At 47.1% G+C, this 19,999-nt stretch overlaps 1 protein-coding gene across 1 annotated transcript; it reads left to right on the forward strand.

Moving 5' to 3' along the window:
• The first annotated feature begins 919 nt into the window (after positions 1-919).
• NMUR2 (neuromedin U receptor 2) lies at positions 920-12,987 on the forward strand. Its single transcript, XM_006021138.1, has 4 exons — positions 920-1,639; positions 9,572-9,656; positions 11,263-11,388; positions 12,728-12,987. Exons 1-4 carry the CDS (start codon positions 920-922, stop codon positions 12,985-12,987), a joined length of 1,191 nt encoding a protein of 396 aa, XP_006021200.1.
• Positions 12,988-19,999: the final 7,012 nt, after the last annotated feature.

Raw genomic sequence — 19,999 nt, forward strand, 5'->3', positions numbered from 1 at the left:
AGCAAATTTGGATCTCTCCTGAGAAAGAAATGGGTTGTTTTTTATACAACCAGATTCTCAGGCCAAAGAGATTCCAGTGAAGCGGAGTCAGGATTCAGATTTGGGCTCAAATCCACCATTAGCTAACTGTCTTTTGCCTCTGAGGAAACAAGAAGCCAGTGATAAAAACACAAACTCCTGATACCAATAATGAGTAAAAATAAAACCCTTTTTGCAGAATATTCAACAAAATAACTTCATAGTTTAAAAAAAAAATGCCAGCGTGCAAAAGTACCCTGGACTAATCTGACAAGTTGAACTACAAAAGCAGATCTCTACGGGGAGAGAGTCAATCTGTTTGCAGATGGCTTTTTGCCATCTAAAGCTGATTACTAAAAATCAACGGGGACTCAGACATCTGCACCTGAAAACCATGCATTTTCTTTGTGGCTTTTAGCTGGATGCAGCTTCAGGCTCATTTTGTAAAAGCTTTGGGACCAAGGCTGCATTGCTCAGTTCCTCAAAATCTGACAAGTCTTGGAGCCGGACTCGTATCCAAGATTTCAGATTCCCAGCTGGATGCACCCCACGTTGCTGGTTCAGTAAATGCATCTGCTGCGAGAGCTGGTCTGAATAGCCAGGATCTCCTTTCTCACCCTAGACTCTGATGCACTTAGCTAGCCAATGAATGTGTGTGAAAGGAGGGGCTTTCTAGCCGACTCCTCACAAGGGAACAGCTCTTACAACAGCGAAACCACAACTGAAGCCAGACGTGCATACACCCTGTGTCTCTCAGCATCTGTGTGCTTTCAGGTCTGACCGGACATCCCTCCTTCTCCCTCGCTCTCTCCTTCTAAACGTGGAAAAAGTGGCACAGGGAAAACTTGAAGCAGCCTGGAAGAAGACTGGATCTGCATTATTCATCCCAACAGAACCAGCCATGGACTGGATCACCAACATCTCATGGCTTGATCACCTCGCTGGGAAGGAGGAACCGCTCGGATGGCATTTAAACAGCACTGAGGACTATCTCGCCTTCTTATGTGGCCCCAAACGAAGTCACCTCTTTGTGCCCATGAGTTTAATATATGCCTTGATTTTTGTGGTCGGGGTGGTGGGAAACCTGTTAGTGTGCCTGGTGATCATAAAGCACAGGAACATGAAAACCCCCACCAACTACTACCTCTTCAGCCTCGCCATTTCGGACCTGCTGGTGCTGGTTTTCGGGATGCCGCTGGAGGTGTACGAGATGTGGAGCAATTACCCCTTCCTCTTCGGGCCCGTCGGCTGCTATTTCAAGATAGCGCTCTTCGAGACGGTCTGCTTTGCCTCCATCCTGAGCGTCACCACGGTCAGCATGGAGAGATATGTCGCCATCCTCCATCCTTTCCGGGCCAAGCTGGAGAGCACCAGGAAGCGTGCGCTGAGGATCATCATTGTCCTCTGGGTCCTCTCCGTCCTCTTCTCTCTCCCCAACACCAGCACTCACGGCATCTTGCTCCAGCGCTTCCCCAACGGGACGCTGGTCCCCGGCTCTGCCACCTGCACCGTGGTCATGCCTATGTGGATCTACAACTGTATCATCCAAGTCACTTCCTTCCTCTTCTATGTGCTGCCTGTGGTTATCATTAGTGTCCTCTACTATCTGATGGGGCTGAAAGTAAGTCCTAATTGAACGATGCCTTCCTTGCTTCTCTCTGTAACTTTCTTTCTAGCTCAGCTGCCTTTAAAAAGGTGATTTAACCCTTTTGAGGCAACACCTGCTGTCCTTCCATCAATTGGGAAGGGAACCCATTGAAAACAACCTCCCTTGGGAACAAAGGACCAGATTCACCCCCTGCTACACCTCCAGCTGGGGGTAAATATGGCCTAATCTATGTGTATCATTTTAGTTCTTACTTCTGCATCCCTGTTAAGGTGCTAAATTTATCTTTTGTAGGTTTTCGGGTTCTTGGCTCAAAAGGGGGTGTAAAAAAAGAGTAAAAAGTAGGAGGATTGAAATGCTTGCCTTTCTTTGTCTTGTGACTTTAGCATTTTCATTGCATTCTCCTGCTCCTGCTTTCTTGGGTGGGCAGGCGGGCAAGTGATATGAACACTACTTGATCATAAGCTTTTGTTAAAACTCACTTCTGAAATAAGCTGGTTTACTGCTGCAAGCACAAAATAATGAATGAGTCTTTTAAAAGTAGTGAGACGTGCTATAGAGCCATTTGCCATCTGCGCAGCCTTTAGAAACCTGGACTGCTGGCAACGGGAACTGAAATAGAGATACAGGAGAAAAACAGCCTAGGTTATACTGTATGTAACCAGCTTTTTTACAGCAGCGTTGTGAACTACTCTGCTAAAATATTGTGGGGTTGGATTGGTTTTGGGGTTGTTTTTTTTCTGGGTATGGTTTTTAAAACATCGGTACTAAGCTACGCTGCTCAGAATGCAACTTTGCAGAAGCGAGGTTTGCTCCCTTGCAAAGAAAGGGCAGGGAGCTGCAGAGATATCTGGTTAGAGAAGCAAATCAAGTGCTACAATCAGCCGCCACATCTGTATTGCCTCTTTAATGTGTTATCTGCTATTTAGTGCCACTTCACACAGGAGAAGAGGTGCCTAGGAGTACCTATGATTGTAGGTGAATAACTGAAAAACTACCGCAAACAAGAGATCTTTCTGAACGGATCAGGTTCCCATAAGCAGCAATTTATGGACTTAGATATAGATTCAAACAGCAAATTATGCACGGCTTAACCTAAAGGGAATGAAGGAAAGCATCACTTTTATCTTCACTGTTCAATTATGAACTGAAAAAACCTAGAGCTGGGTATGAAAAGCCTTTGCTTCAGGCAGGCAGTTGTAGCTGGTCACCGTTGCCCAGGTTTTCTGAGTTCTCCCTGCAGAAGAGATGCTACGTTGGTGCCAAGTCACAGCTCCCACTCTCAGATTTCTGAATGAGACCTGACATCGATCCTGCCCAGTCTCATCATCATAAAGGCTTGGATGACCTTTCATTTATGCCTGCTTACTCTGCTTTATTCTCATAATGCACTCCCGGCTGCAATGCCATTGGCTTCAGCACAAGTAAAGGGGTAAGGCTGTTTAATTTTTAAATGGAAGTGATGAACAAACAGCAGTTAGCTCATTTTCAGTCGCAGGCAATTTATATCAAAGCAGCGATGAGCAGTCCCGGGCTTGTCTGGGCATCTCGCGCTGTTTAAACCTGAATTGCAAAACTTCAGCCTTGACCCTGCAGTTGAAATCTGGAGCCAGGGACGTTTTCTTTCCATCCCAATAGTCCAAGCCTGGGCTTTGGGGAAAGAGGGATTGGTAATTGCACTTCCTTGTTTCAGCCCCAACAGAACCTAAATGCGCAGCAGCACCCTCTGGCATTGCACCACAGGGAGAAGCAATTAGGAGCCGTTCAATCTCTGACAGGGCAGCAAGACTGCACATAAGACTGCAGAGTCCAGCTTGTGTTTGGAGTCAATGGGATTTGTCTCTTGGATCATGCAATTCCAGTTCAGTAGACTAGACTGACATCAAGAATGCCCCTAAACCACCTGGGTTTGCATTTTCAGTCTTGCTAAGGCATGTGCTACAGAGAACTCGAGCCATTATTGCGGAGGAGAGGAGATGAATCAGGTAGGGGCTGTTCTGGCCAGGTGTTACTCACCTCCTTATGGATGCCCTCAGACTAACAGCTCACAAAAAAGATCCCGTAATGACTGCACAAGGATGTCTGTGTGCCTTCATGCCTGTAAGGCTCAGAGATACAGGAACAGTCTTTGAAGTACCTACATGGCCACCATCACTACAGCATCCAGTGGGTGATGGGCAGTGAAGAGATTTCCCATCCCAGAAGTTTGGGGATTGAATAAAAGAATCCCCACCTAGAATCAGGAAGGAAAGCCTTTGGATCAGTGAGCTTATGCTGAAAAATACCATCCTGAGTTTTATGACCCTCACTTTACTGATGAGGAGCTGAAATCCAATGAGATGTAGGTGACTTCAGGATGTGGAGGTGGAAGCTCTCTGTTTTTTGTTGGCCAAGACAGTGCAGGTTTTCTGGAAGAAGCAAAGAAGTGAGTTTGACATCTCGCAGCCATTCAATGACTGGCCTCCCTGGTAAAAGTGGAAACAGGAATAGTAATTCAGATGTGTTGTATTATGGAGTGATTCCTGGGGAACTATGGGGACCACCACACGTTTCACATGACATCAGGTGACAATAATTTTCAGCTACGGTCAACTGTGTTGGATTCAAACTGAACAAACAGATAGAGATGGCTTTGTATGTTTTTACCAGCCCCCAAGAACCGTCCAGAGTACGCATGAGGACATCCTGCCTTTCTTAGCATGTTCCTGGAACAATAAAGGGATGGAGAATGACCTGGAGAAACTCTCCTTAAAGGGAGAATATTTCTATTTTGCATTCAGTCCTCGACCTGCCGGCTGATGCTGCCAGTTGCCCTTGTGAGGACTGTGATAGACATCTACCCAGTAGCTGTTAGCACACACTACACCAATTCTCCTCCCATAGACATTTATAGATAAGACCTTGAAGATGGCAGAGCGCACCCTCAGCAAGTGTGCAGATGACACTGAGCTGTGGGGAGTAGCAGATACACTGAAGGGTAGGGCTAGGATTCAGAGGGACCTAGACAAATTGGAGGATTGGGCCAAATGAAATCTCCCAAGGTTCAACAAGGACAAGTGCAAAGTCCTGCACTTCGGACGGAGCAATCCCATGCACCGGTGCAGGCTGGGGGTGACCGGCTGGGCAGCAGCTCTGCAGAAAAGGACCTGGGGTGATGGGGGGCAATAAGATGGATAGGAGCCAGAATGTGTGCCCTTATTGGCAAGAAAGCTACCGGCATCCTGGGCTGCATCGGTAGGAGCGTTGCCAGCAAATGGAGGGCAGTGATTCTTCCCTCTGTTCAGCACGGGGGAGGTCACATCTGGAGTCCTGCGTCCAGTTTTGGGCCCCCACTGCAGAACAGATGTGGACAAGTTGGAAAATCCAGTGGAGGACAATGAAAATGGTTGTGGGGCTGGGGGACAGGACTGGTGAGGAGAGGCTGAGGGAATGGGGCTGAGTGAGTCTGCAGAAGAGCAGACCGAGGAGGATTGAACAGCAGCCTTCACCTCCCTGCAGGGTGGTTGCAAAGACGATGGAGCTGGGCTGTTCTCAGTGGTGGTAGATGGCAGAGCAAGGAGCAATAGGCTCAAGTTGCAGCAAGGGAACCTGAGGTTAGATTTTAGGAAGAATGTTCTCACTAGGAGGGTAGTAAAACACTGGGACTGGTTACTCAGAGAGGTGGTGCAATCTCCATCCTTGGAGGTTTTGAAGACCTGGCTAGACAAAGCTTTGGCTGGGATGACGTAGTTGGGGCTGGTCCTGCTTGGAGCAGGGGCTTGGACTAGGTGTGACCTCCTGAGGTCCCTTCCAATCTGAATTTTCTATACTTCTATGCCATTGATGGGCTTCTTATAAATACAGAAACAGGAAAGACTCTTGCATTCTTCCTCAGATGGTGCTTGCTGCTAATGTGAGCTATGCAAGGTCTAAACATGGTTCGATTGCTTTTGTTAGATGCTTTCTTTGGGTTAGCATGGGTATACATGGGAGCAGACTCTCAGGCTATAACATTTGGTTCTTATTAGAAAATGCTACAATACCTAAAGATTCCTGTTCTGTGCTCCACGCACATTTTTTTCTCTTGAAGCACATCCTTTAAAAGCATTTGCAGGGAGCCCTGCATCATGTCGTATGTGGTCTGTTGCAAGTACAATGGTCGACTCTGCTGAAGAATTCGATTCTGCAGAGAAAGCTGTGACTGAGAGATAAGAGAGTTGCCTGGATTTAAAAGCAAACTTGCAAAATAAAACACATGGTCATGCATGAAGATACCCTCTTCATGCTTGTTCCTACTGATATGCAGGATTATTATAGTGGAGGGAATGGAATCTGTTAAGTTTTAATGTCCTTTCTGCCATTTAGGCTGGGTTTTTTTCCATTTTCCAGTTCACTCACCACATGTAATTAGAAACGTGCTGGCGGACTTTGCTTATATTCATAATCACTGTCAATGTGTGTGTTTCTGGTTTCTTTTAAACAATTCTGTTAAGGATCGGAAACTTTTCCAAAAGGATCTTAACTTTGAACCTGTTTTGTCAGATAAGTAGTGTAACTAGGAGTGGGCATCCAGAGCGCCAGCCCCAAATGTGAACATAGAGGAGGCATGAGAAAGGCGGCACCACCACTGGCCCAGCCAGCACTGCCATCCAGGCTGCAACACCTCTGTGCCAGACAGGTCTGACCACCGTACAACAAAATCTAATATTATCTCCTCAAAAACTACATTGGCCACATATGTGTTTGGTCACACCAGTCTTTTCCCAGGAGGAACAGTGTATCGCTGTTAGCAGTAAAGGGCCTGAGCAAAAGCTCTGGATCTGGACCTACCTCATTTTGGTCAACACTTGGATTGCAAATGCAGACTACGGTATGTATCTCGCAAATCACCGCTGTCATGGACAGCTGAACTGCAGGGTTTCCATGCCTGGTGACCAGGCCTATACTTCTCATCTGAATGATTTAATTTATACTGAGGAAAAATCAACAGATGAAGACAGAAAACAAGTAAAGACTCCTTGAGAGAGCCTCACAGGGTTGCCCAACATATTGCACCCCTCTTTGGGCTAACAAGGTCAGGGGATGCTAACAGTATCCCTGAGAGAGCCTTGCAGGGGCATCCCAAGATACTGCACCCCTCTTTGGGCTATCAAGGTCTGGGGATGCTAACAGTGTAAAGGTGTAGAACAGAGGATGTGTCTACTTGTGCATTTACTGCGCAGTAAATTACTGCGCAGTAAGTGGCTTTTACACTGGCATCTACACGTGCAGGCATTACAGTGCAGTAACACTATGTGTAGACTGATTTGGGACTAAAGTCCCTCACAAACCAGTTCACACAGAGTTACGACACAGTAAAGCCTTGCTGCCACATGTGCCTTACTGCGCAGTAACTACTCAGGAGTAAATTTGCTACCTGTATCATGCGGGTAGCAAATTTACATCCAAGTTGGCATAAATTGCTATTGTTACTGCACAGTACAGGTGCGCGCCTGTACAGGTATGGTCATTTTTGGTTGCCGCACAGTAACGGCGCACGTGTAGATGCGCCCAGAGAAGACAAACGTATATCAGGTGCATTGCAATAAAGTTCAAGCAAATCAAAACCCCAGATCCAAATGTTCATGCCATTTGGGAGGAACCAGATGTGGAATTTTTCACTGGGACTCTATGTTTGAGCTCTGTGCTCAAAGTTATCCACCCTCCAACAAACTTCCCCTTTGTTATTCCTCCCGGTCACGCTGCAGCAGAGCGTCATTGCAGCTTTTGAAAACGAAGCATAACGGCGCTATCGAACCCACAGGAGGAAAGAGAAGGAAAAAAGTTACATTTTGGTTTATGACCGTGGCATAGTAATACATTCTCTGTGGCTTTGGAGAGTACTTCGCATAAATGACTGTTGAGACCGAAAAACCACTGAAGGGAAGCTAAAGCTTTTAATCAATCTGTGTCGACATTTATCACTTTGCGTGTTACGAATCAACCAAGCTTCGTCCTTAAACAACATTGATTTCAAGTGAGTGTGTCAAAAGACGATCATGAAAAACATGCAAATGCCAAATTGCCTTGTAATCGAACAGAATTTCATTTAAAAGTATTCCCGCTTTGTGAGAGCGCTAGCCTCGAAATGAATCAATGGTGAGATTATATTTTTCTAATGAGCGCAATTAAAACATGTTTGAAAAGTTATAATATTCCATTAATCACAGACAACTTGAAGGTAACAAGTAAGAGGTAGAAGACAAAATATCACATTCATGTTCTTGCATTCATTTACTGGTCTTTCTTCTTTTTGGGTGGGGGGGGTGGGAAAAAGAGGGATGGGGGTCTCCCCCATACAATTAAAGTTTAATTGCTATTCTGGAGGTGTTGGGGGGAAAAAATCTTCACTAGAAAAAAATTGTCTAACTAATCAACACTGAAAATCTCAGTAGCCCAACCCAGATAAAATGAACGTGGTGGATAATTCTAGTAACAATAAATGCAAAAGTATTGTCCTCTCCGATTGACCAGTGGGGGTTTCATCATCCAAGCATCAGCTCTCAATAAAAGCACGCTGCAAAACAGTCCAATGAGTGTTAGCTTCTTCAAAAGTCATTAGGATTCATTTTAATTTCAATCACTTTGTTCCGCACTAACGCGAGACGAGGGGAACTGCTCGGAAGCAGAACGGTGGCACAGGCTTGGCTTTGCTCATCTCCCTGGGTTTGTGCTTCCTTTTTGCTGTAAAAAGCCAAGGGGAAGCTGGCTGGGAAAACGTTTTCTTTCTTGTTGTAGCTAAGTGGGATGCATTTAATCTCTGTGCAGGTTGCACCACTGATTTCTGCTAGATGGAGTATAGGGATTGTATTCATCACCATCATTTGATGTAAATTAGTCAACCTCCAAGCCCCTTGAAAATCCACGGATATCTTTCCATTGCTTCAAATGGGCTTTCAACATGGTCCTTACAAGTCTTTTTAATTAATTTTTTTTTTTGGATCCTGGGGGTATTGGCTGATTGCATAGGGTCTCTTTTAGAAACAACCTCCCCTCCCCCTTCCTGGATATTTTGCAAGACAAAACCACACTAAAATTCACTGAGCGTAATTGTCCAAATCCTGTTGTATATGAGCTAGTGAGCAGTACTGCTTTACACAAACATACTGGGAGCACGCATAATTTAATGCCAGAAATGTCTGCTGTCTCTTTTGAACCCGAATCTTCATTAAACCGTTTTTTTTCCCAGATTAGAATTGAAAGAGACTGGGAATCTCCAACCCCACAACCAGTACATTTTCACAAAACCTTTTCTGGAGATGGCAAAACACAAAGCCCTTTTAATGCCCCAGCCCCATCCTTATTCTGTATTACTGGATCCAACCTGTCTCTGAGCTGAGGTTGATATTAGCCAAACCCAAACCAAACTGGCAATGTTTTACAACAGTTGGGAAAAAAAGGGCCTTTCTGGCCTCTCTCGGTGTAGCTTCTGAAGTTGTTGCTCAAACACTATTTACCAGAACTATGTTCAGTTACAGCAAAGTGTCTTCTTTGTACAGCTTTAGGGTTGTTGGATGTAGCCGGGTTGGTCTAAGGACATGGGCAGATGAGGTTCTTTGGGTAAATGTGATCTCTTTTATTAGACCAACTCAATAGTTGGGGAAATTGTTCTTTGCAAGCTTTCAGGCACAAACACCCTTCTTCAGCTTCTTCCTTTGCACAGCATCTCTTTTTCATGCTATACACATCTGAGGTTACTAAGACCTTTCAGAAGAAGGGGGAGTTCAGGTAATATAAAAAAGCTAGTAGGCAGCAACGTAGTGCAGTAGGTAACCGTTCCCAGACTAGCTTGCTTTTGAATCGGCAGCATGCTGAACTCAATCTGTGGCCCATTACCAGACAGGTCATGAGATTCATTTCTGTGTCCCCCATAATGCTACAGGAGAAAACACCTTGTTTCTAAGTTTTCCTTCATTTTCCCCTTGCCAGTTGAGAGGAGACAAATCTTTGGAAGCAGAGGAAATGACTGTGAACATTCAGAGACCCTCCAGAAAATCAGTCACTAAGATGTTATGTGAGTACTTCATTTTAGCTTTATGCATGTGTATCGTATGCATTTCATTTAACATGGGGCAGGAAGCATAGGGAAAGCAAGCAGCATGTCTGGGGGCTCAAAGAAGGTGGGATTAAAACTCAGCAGGATATACAGTTGGGTTCTCAGGCCTGCCTTAGGTGAGAGATTTTCCCCACCAAAACTAAGATGCATCAGCCGATCTGTGTGTCAGGAAATGTGGGGCAGCTACTTGTCTCATATGTGTCTCTAAGCTGTGTTATCAACCTGGCACATCTGATCCTTCCTGGTGTGGATGACTGCTGAAATGCATCCTTGCCCACGTTCCAGCAATAGCAAAGTTCCTAAGAAACTGGACGGGTGAATGGATGGGTGGATGGATGGTTAGTTGATTGGTTGGATGGATGGTTAGTTGGTTGGATGGATGGATGGATGGATGGTTAGTTGGTTGGTTGGATGGATGGTTAGTTGGATGGATGGATGGATGGTTAGTTGGTTGGATGGATGGATGGTTAGTTAGTTGGTTGGATGGATGGATGCTCTCTCTGGAGATTTCCAAATACAGGCTAGGGAGTAGGTATTACACAGACATTTCCATCATAAACTGCACTCTTTTCCCAAATAAACTCTGCCAGTCCTTCACCCTTCATTCCCCTTCCCCTGCCTTTTGTCAGGATCCTTAATGACCCCGAAAGTGGTAGAGACCCATGCAGAAATGTCCCATTTACCTTTGACCACTAGCATTTCTCCCTCCAGTTAAGGCTGTCTTCAGAACATTTATCATTATCCCTGGCAGGCCAGCATTTGCAAACGTATTTAGGTAAGAAACCTAAAACACCCATTGCCCTTGCTGAAAGCTTTCAAACAATTTTAAATCTCCATCAAATTCTGTAATCTAATAGAAGCCTGCCTTTCTGGTCTGTCGGTCTACAGCACCAAATATTAAGATGGTTGCATCCTCTGTGCAGTGTTCATGTCATCACTACAGACTGAGTGAGGACCATGCTGGGACTGATCTGGCATAATCACGGTCAGCTGGGAGATCCATCCAGTCTGAAAAGAGCAGGACGTTGCCTTGAGCTTGAGTATTGTCCCTAGCAGGGTCCTGGTAATGCCGACTGGAAATTAATCCTAAACCCTCAGCTTTGGTTTTTTTTTCCTGTGTGAAAGATTCAGAGATAAAGAGCTCACCAGCTGACATCGTATCAAGTCCAAAGCTGCACTGATAAGCGTGCCTTATCCACGGTTGGTTCATTTGGTTTGAAGTGCCATCTCAGCTAAAAACTGCCTCTTCATTGTCAGCTCCATTGAAACCTCGAGCTCAAAAATAAAGAAAAAAAGGGGGGTGGGGAAGGGCAAATCAATGTTTATTTATCAAATTAAGACGCGGATCAGCAGAGAGATTTCCTTGTAGTTTGAAATATTTTTTTCTGCAGAAAGTGCTGGTGGCAGCAGGGAGAGGAAAGCAAGGTTGTGAAAGAGGTTTCCAAATAAATGACTTGGCAATTGCCGATAGACGCTGCTGGTTGCTTCCTGGGACTGCTCGCCCTGCTTCCCGCCCACCATGCAATCTCTGTAACTCTCTTTCTCCTCCCCTTCTGTGTGGCAGTTGTTCTGGTGATGGTATTTGCCGTCTGCTGGGCCCCGTTTCACATCGATCGACTCTTCTTCAGCTTCGTTGTGGACTGGACGGAGCCACTGGCCAATGTCTTCAACCTTATCCACGTGCTGTCAGGTAGCTCTTTCTTATCAGGCTTGCTCGCTTGTGGACTCGTAGCTCTCAGGGTTAACTCGATGTGGAGAGACTGGTTCATATTATGCAGGCCACCAGTGAGAGAACTAGTCACAAATATATTGAGGATCAAATATTATTCCTTGGTTATGTTCCTTACCATTTTTATTTCTTTCTAGGCCAAGTCATTCACTCTTTTTTTTTTCTAGCTAGGAGGAAAGGTCTTGTTTGCACTAATTCCCTATATAGACACTCTTGGTGTGCAAGGAAGGATATTGTAGTGTGAGGTAGCTTACAACACAGCATGCACAAAGAGTGTCCACATGGGACACGAATGCACAATAGCTTGTGTGCTGTAAATTCACGTCCTGGTTACCGCGTGCTATCATCCCCATACAGCAAAGCCCTCCTTTACCTACATCATTCCAGGGCCCACAAAAAAAAGTGATGACCAAATCACCAGACCAGGATATACTGGCTTCAACCTGCAGGAATAGCAGAGAAAGCAATGGGGCTGGGAAATATATCAGTATTATCTGCTTAGATCTGCACCTGATCAGTCAAGGAACAAAATAAGGCAGTGGAGAACTACAGACAAATACACTGCTCAAGAATAGAGCAAGATCCACCTTTGCTTGCAGTTGGGTTTGTCCCCGTGTTTCAATGTGGCATGCGTTGCAAAGCTTGATTGGGTCTGATAGTCACTGCATGCAGCTGATTTTAAAGTCAAGCTAGAGTTTATGAAACTTTCAGGACTTAGTACTGTTGCCTGATGGAGTTCTTCAAATGGGCACAAATAATGAAAAAACAGGGCACAGAAAACCGTAGTGAGCTGCAGACAGTGCTTTTAACTCTTGAAAATATTCACAGATCAACACGCTTGCTATTCACCCGGCTCTCGCCTATCCAGGGTAGCGAACACCGTGTTCTCCTCGATGATTTCTTCCCCAAGCCGGGAATCTTATCGGAGCTACAAGAGAGCAAACTTTGCATCCTTTTCCACAACTGAGGTTCATCACTCGGGATGAATGTTTCCATCAGCCGTAAAATTAAAAGATATTGCCTCTTCGAGGGAGAAATGTTTTTCTCAGGCTGCCGTGGGGAAACACTGAGCGCGGTAGTTGGGTGAATCATACAAATTCAGATTCACGTTGATTTTTCATCAGACGTCTTCCTTTCTATTCTTTTGAACTTTTTGGTTTGTTTTTTGTAGCGCTGCTTGAATCTTGTATCTCATTATGGCATTAAGAAGGGGAGACTTCCTCAGCTGAGACTAGTCGGCGTACTAATTGCATCCTTCTCTCTTTCTCTCCCCGTCTCTATTTTTGCTGGTCTCCCCTAGGTGTTTTCTTCTATCTGAGCTCTGCCGTGAACCCCATCATTTACAACCTCCTTTCTCGTCGCTTCAGATTGGCGTTCCTCAACGTGATCACCCCTCGGTGCAAGCTCTGGGCCAGCAAGCAGCCTGCCAGCGGGATCCCAGCCCACCAGAGCCTTTGCCTGGTAGGAGACTGCAATCTGATGGATTCTGCAGAGAATGCAAGTCCTCCATCCACGCACAGGATGTCCGTCTGCAGCTCTCGGCTTTCTACTGGCCTGTGACTATAAATAGCCTTCTCAGGTGGCATGGAAGGTCATTAAAATTGCTTTTACCTTCATGGGGAAAAAGACCCCCAACCCAAACGAGAGGGTTTTCAGCAAGAGGTGCTGCATCGTGACGGCTGCTTGAGAAGGCTGCTGCTGCGAGGTAAATGGCAATCATTGTCTCTGCCATGAGGCCAGAGGAGGAAAGGAGTTTGAACTCCCTGACTGTGCAGTAAAAATTAATTTCGTAGGACATGCATTATAGACCCACTCCTCCTTTAATCGCATTAGTCCAGCTCCTGCTAACCGTATTAAGTCCAATTAGGCATGGCATGAAGATTGACGTAGCAATCACAGCTTTCCATTTCAATCCTCCCCCGTCTTACATTAGTAGTCCCACCGCAGTAGGGAAGGACCAACCAGTGAATGTACAAAATGTTCTGATAAAGGGTTTGGTTTGGTTTTGTTTAATGAAAATGTTAGCCAAAAATATTCCTTTTTTTTTTTTGTTGTTGTTGACAACATTCAGGGTTGTGATGAAAAGGTAAAAAAAGCCTTTCTTTCCAGCCGTGGAAGACTGGTCTGTATGCACGTTCATGCAACCCTGCTTGTTTTCAGTGGGAAAGTTTCCGCAAACATAGAGACACTGATTTCTTAGGGTGATATCTTTTATTGGACCCACTATGTGGGTGGGATAAAGCTAGACAAGCTTTCAAAGGCAAGACATCCTTCCTGAGCATGTCTTCGCATCCTTGCCCCTCGCACAATGTCTGGACCGTCACGGCTACAACATCACTGTTACACTACACAAAGGTGGGAACATTTCCCTTTTCAATGACGATTTTTGTAGGGGGTGAAAGATCCTGACCGTCTCTAGCAGAAATATCAGTACGAACCCTCCTGGGAGGAGGATAAGGAGGATTTACTCTGAACTAGAAAACAAATGGGTATTACTTCTCGGCCTGAGAAGCTGATCTCAGGGTGATCGTTATTTTTCGGGAAGCCAGTCCCCTACTCTGGTCTTTCTTCCACCCCAGTGGTACAGAAGGAGTGCAATGTTGCCCAGAACTGACCCCTAATTCTCCTGTTGCTGGGATGTCTGTGAAGCTACCTCCTCCACCAGCCCCTTCCCAGTCCCAGAGTCACCTGGCTTGCAACTTAGGTACATGCATTCAGGTTGCATTAGCAAACGTAGCCCTGAGGTTGCTCCGTTCTAGTCCTTATCCACCGATACCTCTCGGGTGAAAGAGCCTGGGGCCAAAAAGTGACAGAAAGCCACCTTTGGCCTTCAAACCCTCTGAGCTGTTCAAAGAACATAAAGACAGGTCTCTACAAGTGATGCTTAACATGTCTAAAGGCAATTATCATGTTTCCTGGCACCTTAGACAAGCAAACTGAACAAACGTTGCAGTCACACGTGCATCCAGTAATTAAATGATGATAACTGTTTAGCTACCCTGCTGGTATATGGTTATTACTGGGGGTGGGGGGGCTAAATTTGTCCCTTGTGTCACTCCCTGGCTTAAGTGGAGTTAAAGCAGACATGAATTCAGCCTAATGGATGCAGCAGGTCTATAACTCCTGGGGTATTGGCGTTTTCACTGGAGAGCAGCCGCAGGATGGTGTTGACCTGACCGGCAACCTTGCTTTTATGCATCCTAATCAGTGCTGATTGCCCAGTGCAATCACCTTGCAAGCGCTGCCTTGTGAGAGCTGTATTGTGGTCCCTGTCCAGCTGGCTTGAGCTATGCCTTGGCCTGTATCTGAACAGAGAGGAGCCTTATAAATTCACCGAATGGGATTGCTCCAGTTCTCGCTTGTGCCAGTCACAAAAGCCTCCTATCGCTGCATGCACGAAGGTTATCAAGTGTTGCCACTTCCCGTCGGGGCCAGGGCTTAGCCCTCTGCTAGCTTCAAACCTGCTCCAGTGTGCAGCCCAGGGACTGTAACCACATTCCTCCTATAGGTCCTCGTTAGAGTAACAGCCCGCAAAGTCGAAGCCTGTTTCCTTGGAAAGTGCTTGCAAATGTGCAGTCTGCAAAGCCCTGGTGAGTTCAGAAATGGAAACACAGAGGATACGAAATGCTGGGATCTGTATAAATGGTTTCACAGTTGCCAAATACACTGCCTGCTGAGAGTAAGGGCATGGGACCGGAGGATGGTCAGAGGTCCCGATCCTCATCACTGACAGCAGCAGGAACCAGCAGCGCAGTGAGATGCTGTTGGCAGGAATAGGGCCATAAGGTGTTTCCCAAAGAGATCCAAGGAGATCCTCTAAGGGGAAGGATGGCCTTGAGCACATCCTGGTTTTGAAGTCTTCAGCTGTCCTGACGCTTTTCTAGAGACCTATCTTGCTTGCGCAGTGTGGCTAAATGACCAGCGATGGGTCCAGCCACAGAGCTAGGGTCCAGTTTGGTGCCCCCTTGCATAGGAAGTCAGGGAGGGCAAGAACTTAACCAGGGTCACAACAGGTGTTGAATATTTGGAGGGCTAATTAAAAATGCAAGGGCGCTATAGATGCATAGATGTAGGGTTGGAAGGGACCCAAGTAGATCATCGAGTCCGCCCCCCGCCCATAATGCCAGCTGAAAAGAAATTAAGGGGATATTAAACTCCATGTTTCAGGGCTTAAGCCAATTCCTAACTGGGTCCTGATACTGGGGATGGATAAACCAGTGATAGACCACTGGGGGCCCCAGTGCTTTCTTTCTGTGTGCACTAGCTTAGCCTAGGGTGGCGGTCATCATGCAAAGGTCCACTGAGGCAGATGGCCCAGAAGACAGCTATGGTCAAAGGCACACTGGTGTCTGTAGCCATTAGCACAAAGCCAGCATCGCGTCTGGCCACCAGCCTAAATGGCCAGGTACCCATTTGCAGCTGGGACAACTGGGAGTCCCCATGGTCATGAGTCTGGAGCCATTATGAGGCATTTTAAGTATTCAGCCACCACACCACCGTCCTGGTGGCTCTGCACAAAAACCAGGCACGCGGCTCTCAAATCCCCCACTGGAGCATCTCGTTCCAGCTGCTGTCGGAGACGAGGTCCTGGATTGGCCGTACCCGGTCTGCTAGCTCTTCTGTTCCTGAAATCCCCCCATCCCTGGAGTACAAGGGAAGTTGGCTTTGAAGCTCTGCTTCAGCTCTGTGCCTAACAGCTGGGCACTTCAACACAGCTGTAAAGCAGGGACTGGGATGGTTAGTTTTTATAGTTGCATGGAACAGGGGAGACATAAAGCAGGTTACTACTCCCTGAAGGCATAATCAAAATGCATTGCTACCCCCAAGTGGCCACAGTTGTAATTCCAGGGGTTTGCATCTGCACCCGTGGCCTGCCGTAGCCCTCCAGTCGCTCACCGGAGCTCCCTTCACTGCAAGCTCCAAGTATCCATCATGCCTCCACCCCAGGGATGATGCGCTCCCTGCCACAGATTAGCTTGCACTGTAATTAGACTGACACCATCTTTTCTTCCTAGTCCTTTCCAGCCCTATCCTGGAAACTGGTGATACATCCCACCTGCCAGGCAAATAGCATCAAACAGGGAGTGGGCTTATGCCGTGCGCAGAAAAAGACGGGGACAGGTTCCCCCCAAATCAGACCCATCCCAATCTCTTCCAGGTGCAACCAGAAGTTGAATTCATCCTTCCTTTCTTTTTTTGTTTAAGGAAAATTTTTCATGTCCCCAGTCAAATCAGCCAAATTATTTCCAAATCCATGAGTCATTCGCCCTCAGCCGTATGGTCGCAGAAGCAAGCTAGGTCTCCCGTTTCCATAAAGTGAGCATATAGCCGAGATCGTCCCACTGGAAGTGAAAGTGGGAGGCTAGCGATGCATTAACTCGGTCGGTGTCCTCCCCCCTGCCACGTTCCCCAGCCAGTAGGAAAACCACCTTGGTGGTCCTGGTATTTCCCCTGCCTCGGAGACTGCATAGCACTGCGCCCGGCATGACTGCACTGCACGAGGTGAGAGCGAAGCCGCAGGGAGCCCTGGCCCTGGATGCTGCAGCTCTGCCTAGCTGTGGAAGAGCTGGGGGTTGACATGCAGCACTTCAAAAGCAGCTTGGCCTGGGGACCTGAGAGCAAAATCTGTGCCTGTATCCCCTCTCCTTGGAGAGGGTGCACTCAGCAGCCACAATAACCGCACCTCCGAGCAGCTAGCTCCTCTTCTGCATTTTCCCCTAGTGCCCCTCTGGCCACAGAAGCCTTGTATATCCTTTAGAGATGTGAATGGTCTTATTGGATGCTTAAACAGCATGAGGATTCACTGCAAAACACAGAGGTGTGGCTCCCGGGTCTTCACCGCTGAACGTGGGCAGGGAGAGCATGAGCTACCTGTGCAGAAGTGACAATCTCCAACCCCCCTGGCCCAAGCACCGATGGGAGAGAGTAGACTTTGCCTGTGGAGTTTGTCGGAGGGAAATACCTCTGGAGACTGCCAGGGTGTTTAGGAGCCTGAATGTGCTTGAAAATAGGCACAGGGGAGGAGGGACATAGACCCCATTAGTCCTGTTCTTCACTCCCCTGAAAGGACCCCGGCTGAGGGCTTCAGGAGATCTGGGACCCCTCTGTCTTGGGAGCTGAAAGTTTCTTTTGCCATAACTGAAACAAGAGGCTGAACACATCCCCGTCCCTACTCCCTAACCCCAGATGATGCGGGTTTTTTTCCTGTGATTTTTCTTTTGCTGAAAATGCTATATGATTAGTTTTACAAATCAGTAAGAAAAAGACATGGTTCAGCTTGCTACTTGAGGTTCAATCCCTCCTGGGGTTTCTTAACAGCCCCCCCACAAACCAAAGTTGTATTCAAGTCAGTGATAAAAAAAAAAAAAAGATGCTCATTGTGATCTGCTTTTGTTAGAAGGACTTAAATGGATGTCCAGAGTCCTGCCCCAAAAGGGCCTCAATGACCACCATCCACATTTCTTTTCAAAAGGGCATTTAGCACTTGCTATTTATCATGCAGCTGTGATCTTTGGCTGCTTGGCGTTTAAGGCTGGCTACAAACAGGAACATAGCAAGAAGATGGATAGATGTGTCAAGAAACCCTGGGTCACTCGGCTAGGCCAACTGCATGCATTTATATTGCACCTTTTGCAAAATGCAGATAAACCGCGGATTTGCAGACAGCCGCTCTTGCTGCAAAAGGCAAGCGGGTCTCCTTCCCTCTCCATGTGTGATGGGTAAACAGGTTTTCGTTGGAGTCTGAAATCAGCAGTGAAAATTTTTTTAAAAATCAATTCATTCCTTTATGCGTGCAGAGAAGATGCACAATGTCTCAGCAGGGAGGCAAAGCTCTTACATCGGGACTAAACCCGGCTGGTCAGTGCTCCTTACCCACCTAAGGGTGAAGTGTGTAACCCCACTCACAGCGCAGCATGGCCAAGGACCCACCTTTCTGCCCCCAAACTATTGCGCTTTTCCTGGGAGTGGGACACCCACCGGCCCCCGCGGCGGGGGATTTGAGCCCAGCTAGCCCAGTCTTCTCCTAGAAAGAGTGGATTAGGGCCCTTGTATCTTAGGCATGTGTGACAATAGGTGCCAGTGAAGTGGGCTCTGCTATTATTCAGCAACGCTTGCCTAGATTGCTGGACTGTATTCACAGTGTAACGATGAAGGCATCCTTACAATGCGGAGCCAATTTCCCAGCCTTTGTCTGAGCGAGCTGTCAGAAACCGAGGATGAAGGTGACACTGCAGTGGGAAGAGACTGACAGAAGGAGAGCTCGTTATGGGCTGCAAGGGAGAGGGGTTTTCACCAACAAAAGCCTGGTAGGGTGCCTTAAAACCACCTTGCCGTCCTCTCAATCCTAGACTTTTCATCCCAGGCACTACAAAGGCTGCAGAGGCACGTGAGAGCAGCTGAGGGAAACCGGATGGGAGCACTGCTGTAACGTGAAGCATCGAAGAAACTTTGCAAGCACTGACTGGGGTTTTGGGGTCCAGCTTGCAGACACTGGTTGAGCCAAGCCTCCTTCCTGGGTTAGCGTCTGCCTCTAGGTGCAGCTCTCCGCATAAAAGCGGAAGCAATGCAAGGGACTCCCTTAGAAGACCAACCTCACATCCCATCTAGCCTTATCTGGGCTAGTTTAAGGTGCTTGCTCTTCTCAGGGGGAAAAGGGTAGCACTGCCAAATGTTATTGCAAGTGTTATGCCTTTTGCAGACAGCTGCTGGCAATTAATCCAGGTGTTTGGCCACGAGGGGCTGCTAGGCTGTGCTCATGCTGCCGGTACTGAATAGCATACAACAGGTGGGGGATATCTGGCATTAGGTTTGAAGCCCAGGCAGGGGCAGCTGGCTCCCTACCTCCCAAATCAGCTGCCTCACTCCTCACTCCACTGCAGGGAGGAGGAATTAGTGGCAAAACCCCCTGAATGTGCATGTGCAGGAGGAAGGGTAATTGTGCAGCTAATGGGTGTGCCTTGGCCATCCCTCTACTTCAGCCAGTCCCAAGTGCTAGCCCCTTCCCAGCCAGTCCCATGGACTCCTTTCAAATCTTTAGTAGCTCAAAGGAGACAACCCAGCATTTATATTCCCCCTCCTCAGGCTACATTTAGCCCCAAATTTCAATCCTATCACCCCATCCTCACTCTATCACAAGCTACCCATGAGTTCAGCTCTTTTGAGACCAAAACCGCCCCTGTCCTCCATCCAGCCATAGGCAGGTTAATAATCATCTCTGTGTCCCCTTCTACTCGAATTTGCTCCCTGCTTCGGACCTTGTCAAATGAGAGGTTTTCACACCGATGCCTGCCACTTGCGAACAGCAGCAAATTGTACAGCTAGGTCATGGTGAGCAATAGGAGGGAAAGTTGAGTGAAAACGTAGCAAGGAAAATAAGGCTAAATGGCAATCTGCGCCTCTTCCCTTCTTGGTTAGAGTGAGGAGGGAGGAAGAGAGACAGAAACAGCATTAGCCTGAATGAAATGATGAGGAGTGCGTTGCAGTGCAGAGGGAAACTGTCCTCAGGAGGGAGCTGGAGGAAGCAGCAGGGGAGGGCGCTGGGGCTGACAAGGAGAAAGAAACCCTGCAATAG

Source organism: Alligator sinensis, unplaced genomic scaffold (assembly GCF_000455745.1).
Source record: "Alligator sinensis unplaced genomic scaffold, ASM45574v1 scaffold550_1, whole genome shotgun sequence".
NCBI lineage: Eukaryota > Metazoa > Chordata > Crocodylia > Alligatoridae > Alligator > Alligator sinensis.